Genomic DNA, 12,283 nt, shown 5'->3' with positions numbered 1-12,283 from the left:
TTTCCCTATAGGTTTCTTGGGCTTTATCACTTTCAGAAAGTTGTAATATTCCTCGTCGATATCTTGGTCCTGAGCAGTCTGCAGAAGCTCAAACTTGTTCTTAAGTTCCAGTACATACTGCTTTTTCTCCTCCTCTGTTACCTCAAAGACCTTTATATTATTTACTCGAGTCAGTTTTTTCCTTTCCTTTCCTACATCTATATCAAGTGTACATCTTACCATTCTGTGATCACTTCCAACATTTACCTTATTCAGGACGGTAACATCATTCACAATATATCTTCTGTTAGTGAGGATGAAGTCGATTTCATTAGTTGTTAATCCATTTGGACTCTTCCATGTCCACTTTCTGTTCACCCTTTTCTTGAAAAAAGTGTTCATTACCGACAGTCCTTGAGATTCTGCAAATTCCACAAGTCTTTCACCTCTTTTATTTCTTTCACCAATTCCAAAATTTCCTATAGTTCCTCTTTCTGCGCTGTTTTGCCTTTTTCCAACCTTAGCATTGAAGTCCCCCATAATGATAGTGTAATGAGTTTTCTGTTCATCTAGAAGACTCAATTTCGGTGTACATTTCTTCAACCTCTTCATCATCATGGCTCGATGTTGGTGCATAAATCATTATAATCTTTAGCTTGTACCTCTTAGAAATCTTGAGTATTAGTCTTGACACCCTTGGTGATGTACTAACATCATTCACAATATATCTTTGGAGTAAAGATCCTTAAATATCCAATTTGTAATAACTGTGGGAAGTGGCAGAGTAAACGTGGACAAGTATCCTTGTGGCATACTTTCTGACACTACCTTGAGTCCATACCAAGAAGTGGCCAAACTATTTGAGGGCTGAAGGGAAACCTACTCGCTATTAGGTAGGTGTACTGAAAAAAAAAAAAAAAGTGGCCATTAAAAAACCAGCATCTCGTAGCCTTAGTTGTGTTGACGCTAAAACAGCAGGCGCAGTTACACGATAATCACTCCTGGAGACTCATGTGTTTCATCGAACCAACCAACCACAGATTTAAACACAATGCATTGATGCCGACACCAGACACAATATGCAAGGACGCACTCACACACTACACCTGCCAAATCGGGTTTTTTCATCCAGCAAACCGGGTGACCAATCAACACGTGCGCACTCACTGAAGAAGAGAGCCCAGTTATACCGCTGTAGTGGTAAGTCTTTGTACATTCAGCAAGTCTTGATTCATTCTTACGAATCGATTAAATGTAACGGCCAAATGGATTTATTTCTTTTGTTCTTATTAAGTTAAGAGTGGTCGATAAATTGCGTCATCGTTGAAATAGGCACACTCAAGGGGGGATCGAGGAGGCAAACCCCCCAAGAACATTTTGTTTTATATTATATTAATTGTACCGTCTCAGTTGAAGAAGGCGCGCTATAGCCACTGCAGATAATGCACCACTAAACGCGCGCGCACACACCTGGGAACGTACAAAGTGGCAAACAAAACTTCATGGTGCACCACTGAATTCATTCCGTTGCGTTTCTGCCTATTCGGTATCTCGATAATCGATTATATAGCAGTATTTAATCGATAGCAATATAACTCTTGTCCCTACCAACGGCTATAATTTTAATCAAAATATTCAGATTAAACCCGGTCTTGTATTGATCGAATTGAGTCCTGATGTGAATTAAACCATTACAGTATGCAAAAAAGTAAGCGTTACCATTTGCGTGAAAGGAAATGTAATACAATAGTCACTGTTTGTCCAAAGTTCACTTACTTTCCAGTATTCATTTTTTTATTCACTTAATCTAATGCACGTATTTGAGAGAGAGATGGATGAATGGATATAATCGGTTGAAACTGCTACAATAAAAAAAAGATGCATTCTATTAAATTACAAGATAATGTTTCAGTAGTAGACTTCCTTTAACACAATCCACCAACCAACGAACACCTGCTTTCCTTTACAGAAAAAACTAACAATCTACTTTCATGGTGATTAATCTTAAACACAAACCTGTATTGCATTATACAAATAAATCCTTAAAAAATCACAATAATTATATTACTCTTATTGGTTATTACTCGTACACGTCATTATGACGTCATTAAATTTTGGGGAGAATAAATATAAATTTATGAAATTTGTTTATATTTTTAAAGTCTAATAATGGACTAAAATGTCTGAAAATAGTTTTGAACAATAAAATTGCAAGGTATTTATTTTATTATTTTTGTAATAGAAATTTTTTGTGAATTTTATTTCGAAGATTATTGGTTATTACACTTAACGTCATGATGACGTCATTTTATGAACATAAATTTTGAGGAGAATAAATATAAATTTATGAAATAATCAGATTGGTTTATATCAAAATAAGAAATATATTACATTATTTTTAAAATCATTTATTTTTATTAGATTAAACTTATATAAAGTTTAAAACTTATATAAACTTAAACTTATACTATAAGAAAAATATAGAGCTGTAGTCTAATAACGGACTAAAAAATCTCTAAAAATTGTTTTGAAAAATAAAATTGCAAGGTTTTTGTAACACAATTTTTTTTTGAGTTGTTGCATTAGGAAGATCTAATTTAAACATAATTAATTAAAGAAAAGTTAAAAAGAAAATTAAATTTAGATTAATATAATAACAAAAATAGAATAAAATATATTAAAATAATTAAAAATAAAATATAATATTATAATTTAATTAATGATAAAATAAAAATAAAATATTAAAATAAAGATTAATAAAAAAATAGATAAAAATAAATTTAGATTAATATATAATAATACCTCAGACACGAGCGTATCATAAATGACAGAATGGTTGTATTCCCATCCACTATGACAAGCAGACGTTGGCCAAGAAGAATTTGGCATCAGAACCACTTCGCTCGAAGCCAAAAGCTCTGTGAAGTTCACATCATATTTCAAGCATTGACTGTGACGTATTTCTCCATCCACTTCTCCACGGGGGATCGAGATGAGTTTTCTTTGAACCGCAGTTAGATTTAGGGCTTCTAATTCTTCCGCTTTGCACCAGTGGTCAGGAACTAACAGTAGGAGCATATTACCGTACATAACAAAACCCAGAAAGGGTGATACCAACCCCCAGAGGAAAGCGGCTAGAAACCGCTGATATCGACCAAAACTGCCAGTGTGTTTTAGTGCAAAATCCAAATCCATTTTTTCAACTTTTCCCCTCAGCTTAGCCGAGGGCTTTATAAGGCGTTCATTTTGTGATCTTGTTTTCTGCGCATCACGGCTGCCATCATAGTGATAACGGAGATCAGTCGGATGAAGGGGAAAGACATCATTGGAGCGTTCCGAGTGCCTTACCTCCGATTCGAAGTTCAGTCTTTCGTCAGTAGGATGTCGTTCGGTTTCACGAGACATTACTATTTCCTCTTTTGCTAACCGAAATCCCCATATCTCCGGCATTGCGATACAATCGGCAGTACAGTTGACAATCGTTGACAATTCTGCTGCCAGCTGATGAATTAACTGCGCAGTCGCGTCAGCCGCGATATGCGTTTGGGAAAGCAGCGCAGCGTTCTGTAGTCACATGGGGTAGGAGAAAGCGCGATTGATCGAAGTCGACGGGTACTTTTGCCGAGACACGCAAAGATCGTTTGGTCCGTGTATGCAGACGAATAACAGCGTAAAATTATCGTTTGCTTTTTTTCAACTTCCTCTTACGCATTGGGGGAAGTGTTAAATTTAGCCGTACCTGAGAAAAACTGTAAATTTAAGTACCAAGTACGTTACAATTTGAATAATAAAAAAGAAACTTAATTGCAGTCGTTCTCAATGACGTCATAATAGCTGCTCGTATCTGTATAAAAATGTCACCATCCAAGTGGCGCTTTATAAATGCATAAAAACTGTCTAATTAGCGCTATAATTTGCTGTTACTAAAATAGCAATGAATGTTACACGACATTAATTTACGACGAGGTCAATTTGTTTATAATTACAGAAAACAAGCTGTTAGTGCTACGAGAACCATTTTTTTAAAATTTTTATTCGTTTCTCGTGTATTATGGTGAGAAATGGCGTACTATGACTATTAACAATTTATTAAAAAAAAAAAAGATTGTCCAATCATGAAGGGGGTGATCCCTGAGAAAGTTAATGCAAAGTTCAGTTAATCGTTAAACAGATGTGTATTATAAAAGCGCCACGTGGACTGCGGCATTTTTATGCAGATATAAGCTACTATGACGTCGTTGAGAACGATATTCCTATTAAGTTTCTTTCTTTTATTTAATTTTTTTAGAGATAAGTTGTATAGGTACTCAAATTCACAAACAGTTTTTCTTAGGTGCTGCTAGTTTACCCTATCCTGCCAGTGCGTGACATGAATATGTAAAAGCTTATCGTCAGATTTTACTATAAAGAGAAATTCTTTCGCGGAGCATTTCATTAACGAAATATGAGTCAAAAAGAAATCATAGAATGGACTTTGATTGTAATGAACACCACGCACAGTGCTTTTACAGTTGCCAAACCCATACAGCTGTATTCATCTGTGGTTATACTTGTAGGAACAGCAACTTAGCTCTTAATGGTCTTAATTCTCACAACAGAGCAAACTTGCCTTTGTAACGAGTTGCTTGGTGTTGCACTACTTTCGACAGATGGGTTTAGCGCTTCAAATTTTGAAAACTGATTTCGTATCCAACAAGGCACATAAGGACTGAGGTAGCCCTGTTTAGAGACTGTTTGAAAGTAGCGCAATACCAGGGCAACTCGTTGAGAAGGCAAGTTTGTTCTGCTCTGAGAATTAAGACCATTGCATTATCCATGCAGGTTGAATCCTGCTGGACACACACAAAAAAAAAAAAAAAAAAAACAGATTAAGGGAGAAGACAGTCGTGCAAGCATCTTATAAGAAAAGAATTTTCATCCATTTTTTTTTTTTTCACCGATTCTTAAAGACAAATGCAATACTGATTGCTTTTTTAATATTTCCCGATTTTTTTAAATATTCTGGATTTTACTGTATTATTATTTGTGTAATACCTTTTGTGCTATTATTTGTGTAATAATAATACATAGTTATTATTAGCGTTATTATTTCTCGCAATTAATTCTCTTAATTCTCACAGCAGAACAAACTTGCCTTCTCAACGAGTTGCCCTGGTATTGTGCTACTTTCAAACAGATAGTCTCTAAATAAAGTATTAACATGATTATTTATTTTGTTCCTATATTCCTATATTTATTATAAATAAATATAGGAACCAAAATAATTTAATTTCTACCTAAGAGTTTTAGTGGAATCAGTCAATTATTTTCACTCTTTTCCTTCGTAGTTTTTTAATGCGTTTTTTTTTTTTTTTTTTTTTTTTTTTTTAATTTATGGTGGATTATATAAAGATTTAAACATCGTTAATGAGTGCAATTATGTGAACTAAATTATGGCAAATAAATACGTATTTGAATGGTTTGAGCAGGCTCAATGCTGATGGGATCCTTCTTCCTCTTGCTCAGATTACAAACCTAAGGGGGGCATAAACTGATATTGAGGAAAGACAGTTGTAGAATAGATGTGCGGAAATTTGCCTTTAGCAGCGGATTGCTGGAATAAACTTCCATCTGTCGTGGTGGAAGTTGACAGCTTAAATTCAAGGAGGAACTGAACAAACTTTTGGAGCGAATGGATGGGTGAAATAGGAAGATTTTTTTTGTTTTGGCTGATAATGTATAAACGTACTTTCTTGCATCATATGTCTCTTCTAATGATAATACTAATTATCTCGGTGCTTGAAAGCCAGATAAAATCTGCTCGTTGAATCTTAAAATGATTGTCTGATACGATGCGATACACCTGAAATACAGCAACACCTTAATATCAGGAAATGAAACCTGTTTTACACAGAAAAGCTATTTCAAAAAGTGTAAATACCGATAAAAACTAAAAACCGTCATTTATCAAGTTTCAAATTCGATCTGCAATCACCAAACATGTAGGTCTTGACGTAACAAATGCGTTAAAATATAGAAATAGTTTCGATTCGATAAAATGCCACTTTATCAATTTAACGTTATCGAATCCCGGAATTGTAACCAGTTTGAAGAAGGAAGTTCCTTTTTGGGATTCTTTTCAAAACCTGTGAACTCTTGGTAATTAATACAGAAAATATTGGCTAATGAATCAACCATATCTTGCAAAATTTTTGTGAAATAATAGATATTTATTTCATCTATGAAAGCGCATGATAAAACTTTAAATTTCTAGTTATGATGCACAGATTAGGTATTAAAAATAGCAAATATACGAAGTAAAAGAACTTCGAGCGCGAACTTTCCATAAATGCCGCTAGAGGCGCTCTCCCTGATGGCTACTGAGCAAACTCTGTGTGCCCATTCGAGTACTTGTCGAGCTAGTGCGTGAAGACATTTTTTTTTTTAGCCGCGTGCCACTGACCATCGTTTTGAAGCAAGTATCACGTCGGACATACAGATTGGACAGCAATATGTGATTCGTTATTGTGTCATACGGGCCTTAATTTACATCGGAAACAGTTAAAGAGATGAATGAAGCGTGTGGTAATGAGGGTCTTGGTAGGACGGCCGTATTCTGGTGTGAAGTGGTTTCTCCATCAAGACAATGCCAGGCCCCATACGCTAATATTGTGCAGGCAGTGATCACTGACATAGGTGCCGAGGCTCTGCCACATCCCCCTTATTCACCAGATTTATCCCCGTGTGATTTCTTACTGTTTTACGTTCAAGGGAGAGTATTTCGAGAAGGAGAAATCCACAGAAGATTCAAATGATGATAATTATGATAAGAACTTGAACCAGTTCGCGAATTAAATTGTCACCCCTCGTATAATCCAAAGCCAAAAAGAAGTGCTTAAAAAAAAGCACAGATGCTCTTTGAGATCAAATTTGTCTTTTTAATAATTAGCGACTCAACTCCTCACTGTCTTACCTTCTCTGTCACATAAATTCTCTTCCCAAGCCGCTGTTTTTCTCCTTAATATTAAATTCACGAAAACGTAAGCTATAAAAAATAAGAAATTCGCATAAAATTAAGTCAAAAATTCACAAAAAAAAATAAATCAAATAAAATAAGTAAAAAATCACAATAAAATAAAAATAAGTCAAAATTCACAAAAAAAAATAAAAAAATAAAAATAAGTAAAAAATCACAAATTAAAATGTTTAAAATTCTCTACTATAAGAAAACACAGCACAACAGAAATTTCTTTGAGACAAATGGGCCTGGAGTACTGGTGTCCATGGTTAAAGAATAACAATAAGTATAGTATATCCAGTAAAAATACAGTGTATTTAATTATAGATAACTACATCGGAGCTTTCGAGACAATCGTGAATCAACAAATTTCAACTTAACGAATACACTTTGCGTGCAGTGAGGCGAGTGAAGGCGCGTTATTCATTAAATTGGTATCTATTGTGGCTGCTGCACGGACATGCGCTGTATTACTCCAGCGTTTGTCGAGGCATAAAATAGTAGTAGCACTAAAAGTGGCATGGGATGCAAGAAAGCAAGTGTATGAGCTTATGCAGCATTAGCCGAAAAGAAAAAAAATAAAAAAATAAAAAATCACACCATTCCCTCCAAATGCCTGTCCAGTTCTTCCTTAAATTAATTCAACCTATCAACTTCCACAACGACAGATGGAAGTTTGTTCCAGCAATTAACCACCCGTGGCTAAAGGCAAATTTCCGCACATCTATTCTACATCTGTCCTTTCTTAATTTGAATTTATGCCCCCTTAGGTTCGTAATCCGAACAAGTGGAAGGATCCCATCAGAATTCAGCGTGCTCAACCCATTCAAGGCCTTATACACCTCAATCAGATCACCGCGCAAGTGCCTAGTCTCCAGCCACTGCAATGCAGAACTTAAGCCTCTCTTGGTAAGAGTATCCCTTCATTCCCCTCACCAATCATGTTGCCCTTCTCTGTACACGCTCAAGTAAATCTACATCCTTCCTAAAATGAGGCCTTCAGACCTGTACGCAGTACTCAAGGCGTGGCCTGACCATTGCCTTATACAGAGGGATAATCACCTCCTTTTCCCTGCTAGCAAAATTCCTATATATCATTGACAAAACCCCATGACCTGCCCTGGCAGCCTGTCTGCATTGCTTAGAAAACTTCATATCTGCCTGCACAATTACTCCCAGGTCTTTTTCATTTTCTACCACCTTAAGTGTAGTACCACACAGTTGGTACGTTTCTCTGGGGTTACTTCTACCCATATGCAGTACTTTGCATTTGTCAAGGTTAAACTTCAGTTGCCACTTCTTAGCCCATCTGCCCAAATTATCTAGATCCTGTTGCAGTAGCACACTGCCATTACTGTCATTAACAACCCTGCCAACCTTCGTGTCATCTGCAAACTTCGACATTAAGCCTGATATACTGTCATTAACAACCCTGCCAACTTTGTATCATCTGTATCATGCCTTCATCAATATCATTGATAAATATACAAAACAACGGTGGACCCAACACCGAACTCTGTGGGACTCCACTAATAACATTAGTCCACGAAGAGCAGCACCCATTGATTACCACCCTCTGTCTTCTCCCACTTAACCATCCTTTTATCCATTGTAGCAACTTACCCTTAATATCATTCTGCTCCAATTTGTACAGTAGTCTTCCATGCGCAACAGTGTCAAAAGCTTTCCTGAAATCCAAATATATGATATCAAAATTATTTTTTGCATCCAGTTCCTTTGTAACCACATCATAATATCCTATCAAATTTGTCAGACAAGACTTTCCCTTAACAAACCCATGCTGTGTCTGAATTATTGCTGCAGTCTTGTCTAGATGATCCTGCAATGCATCTTTAACCAGTGACTCCATTATTTTACCCGGAACAGAAGTTAAACTAACTGGTCTGTAATTACTCGTGTCACCCTTCGATCCCCCTTTGTGAATTGGGGATACATTTGCACATCTCCAGTCCGTGGGCACCTCCCCTGAGTCCAAGGATGCTCTCATAATAATTATGCCTAAGGGTTTGCTTACTTCCTTTGCCGCCTCCTTTAATATAACTGGATAGATTCCATCCACCCCAGGTGCTTTTCTTATGTTTAACTTGAACAATTTCTCCTCCACTTTGCTCTCAGTTATTACAAAATCATTAAGCACCCTGCTACAATTTGATAACCTTCTGGTATTCCCCTCCCTGAATAACTCCTCACGTGTGAATGTAGATGCAAAATACTCATTCAGTTTGTTTGCTACCTGAGCAGGATCATCAACAGTCGAATCATCGATGTCAAGTGGACCAATCAGATTCATCCCCTTCCTTTTAGAGTTTATATAAGTAAAGAAATCCTTGCTGTTTTTCTTAGCATCTTTTGCCAAAGATTTCTCGTAATCTGCCTTCGCCTGCCGAACCTCCTTTGTGACCTGATTACAGACTAGCTTATATCTGCCATAGGCTTTTGAGTCGCTTGATAATTTATATGCATCCCATGTATTTTTCTTCTCTGTCACGAGTTTCATTAGTTCATTTGACAACCATTTAGGCCTAAACCTTGAACAATATTTCTTAATCGGTATGAAAAGTCTAGTAGCTTCCACGATTAATTCCTTGAATGCTTCCCACTTAGAATTTACTGTTGGTAACATCGTCAGTTGATCCCACTGTACAGAATTTAAAAATTGTCGGAGACCACTGTACTCGCCTTTACGGAAGCAAAAACCCTTTCCTTTACCCCTGATGGTAATTAAATCTTTAAGTAAATCCCACGTCAGCACACTGTGATCACTGCCACCTAGTGGTTCCTTTATCTGCAAATTCTTAATACACGAATGATCACTGCTGATAACCAGATCAAGAGTATTACTTTCTCTGGTTGCCTCTCGAACATGCTGCTGCAGAAAACAATCATCCAATAAATCCACACAAGTCTTACTAGTGTGTGAGTGACCAACCCACAAGTTCAACCACGAGTGACCAACCCATAGTTTGACTACCATTTAAATTTTTAATGGTTGTCACATAGGTTTACGGTATACTGAGGTCTCCAGACGTGGGCGTTTTACCAGAACACCTAGGAATCGAAGTGACCCGTTAACTTCCAACGCTGGAGTAAACTGGATGAAATCAGACAGGGAATTGAGATATTCTTGTAATGTTGTTTCAGAACCACGTGGGATGACGGTGAAAATATCGTCAACGTATCTGCACCATGTTGTAATAGGCACAGGTGGGTTCAGGAATATCTGTTCTTCCAAATCTTCCATGGCGATGTTGGCTACTACGGAACTGACAGGGGCACCCATAGCAGTGACATGTACTTGCTGGTATATGGAATCCTCGAAGGTGAAGATGCTGCTTGACAAGGATAGGTTGAGGGCGGTGCAGATGTCATCAGTGGATAGTGATGTTCTTTTGAAAGGTTTAAGTCACTCTCAAGGAGTCTCCTGGTGCAGCGTATGGCCTGTTGGACAGGGATTGATGTAAACAACGACACTACATCAAATGATGCCATAACGGCGCTGTCGGGAATGGAGAGCTCTTTAATGAGGTGGATGAATTCGCCGCTATTATTGACGGTGTGCGTGGTATTTCCTACAAGAGGTGAGAGGAGGCGTGCAGTAAACTTGAACAGTTCATACGTGGGAGCATTGCAGCAGGACACTATAGGTCTGAGAGGAACACTTGGTTTATGGATTTTTGGTAATCCATAAAACTGTGGCAGTTGGCAGCCTGTGGCATGAAGAAGACGTCGAGATTTTCTTTTCTCTAAAGCATGCGTGGACGAGCTTATTGACGCAAGCCTCTAGATGTTTTAAGATCTTGATGGATGGGTGGGAAAGGACAACACCAACGACGATGGTGTTGTCCTTTCTTAAAGAGGAAAGGGCGGCGTGCTGGCCATGGTTAAGGTTTGAGCAAGTGGGCCGAGTGCTGCGGAGGATGGCGGCTGTTCTGAAACCAATTTCGTTAGCAGTTTCTTCAGGGAGGTTGGTAATACTTGCTTACACTCCCATAGCGAGCTGTGTGACTGGGCGGTTTAGATGGTATGATGGCGAACTTCGTGTCAGTGGACAAGACGTTCAGCTGCTCCATGGTTAGCTGTTTGTTGCTCAGGTTAGGACGAAGGAAGTCGTGTCAGTTGAAGTATTACTCAGTTATGCTACGGTTTTGCAAGATGTTCGGCAGAGTTCAGAAGAAAGCGGGGGTCAGTTGAGGATGAGCTGAGGTCAGATCGACTATCTGAAACATCGTTGAAGGAAAAAACAGAAGAATTAAGGTGTTTGAACTTGAAAAAGTACTTAAATTTCCCATGGAAGCATTATAATATGATCCATGAGAATTTGAGAATGTCCAAAATTTGTGGAAGGTTGGTTTCTAGAAACTCTTCCATTCGTGACATCAGAGGGTGGGGTTATCAAAAGAGAATTTCAAATTAATTATAGATAATCTTGGTACGTTTTTCCCCCATTTGGTGGCTGGTTATGAAACTTGGCCATATTTTTATGATCCTGAATCCAGATTAGAAAGCATGCAGCGGAAAAAAAGGATCTCCAAAAAAAAGTTTAGAACCCAACCGTCGAATGGAAAGTGTTGATAAATTTTCTTGGACACAAGTATTGTTAATTGATTACCTTACACCTAAAACCACAATAATAGGGGAACATTATGCCAAAGTTAAAAGCTGCAATATGCGGGAAAAAGACTAGGAAAATTGGATCATGGGGGTTTTGTTTCTCCACGAGAGTGCACCAGTGAGCAAAGCCTGGTAAAAAAACAGGCCAAAATTCATGAATTTGAACAATTAAACCACCCTCACTTACAGCTCAATCTGTCTCCAAGCGATTATTTTAAAGATAATGATGAAGAGCAACCGTGGAAGCTTGATTTGATGCCCAACTTGAAGAATTCTGGTTCGGCATCAAACCTGAAATATTCTTTGAAGGATTAAACTCTTTGCAGATTAAATACAATAAGTGTATCGAATAAGTATTCACCACTTCGGGGTGAATACTTTGTAAAGTAAAAGACAATTTTGTGCATGTCTTTTGAACTCCGTCCTCAGAATTTTTTTACCATCCCGCGTATAAAGAAGTATAAAATGTCTCTGACAGAGGAAGTGGAGTTAGACTAGATGAAATTTAAAGTGGTGAGAGTGTGGGGTTAGTTAGGCATCGGGGCATAAATGAAATAGTGGATGCAGTAGGCAAGTTCTGTCTGGTATGCATATTTTGTCAGTTTAGCCATGAACTGGGACCATATTTACAATATATAGACAAGGTCTGTTCTATCCTTGGGGGTCCTGAGTGCC

At 37.5% G+C, this 12,283-nt stretch overlaps 1 protein-coding gene across 1 annotated transcript in view; it reads right to left on the bottom strand.

The window, feature by feature from the left end:
- The window catches only part of LOC150075215 (organic cation/carnitine transporter 2-like), a 30,464-nt gene extending 26,988 nt beyond the window's left edge, over positions 1-3,476 (bottom strand). The window contains exon 1 of the mRNA XM_090389229.1: positions 2,782-3,476. Coding sequence (XP_090245355.1) covers positions 2,782-3,429 — 648 coding nt within the window. The 5' untranslated portion in view covers positions 3,430-3,476. The remainder of the gene's footprint in view (positions 1-2,781) is intronic.
- Positions 3,477-12,283: the final 8,807 nt, after the last annotated feature.

This window comes from Mastigoproctus giganteus, chromosome 14 (genome assembly GCF_048544385.1).
Source record: "Mastigoproctus giganteus isolate SK-2022 chromosome 14, ASM4854438v1, whole genome shotgun sequence".
In the NCBI taxonomy this organism is placed as follows: domain Eukaryota; kingdom Metazoa; phylum Arthropoda; class Arachnida; order Uropygi; family Thelyphonidae; genus Mastigoproctus; species Mastigoproctus giganteus.
The sequence above is the reverse complement of the archived record's forward strand: the minus strand, read 5'-3'. Positions and strand labels throughout refer to the sequence as shown.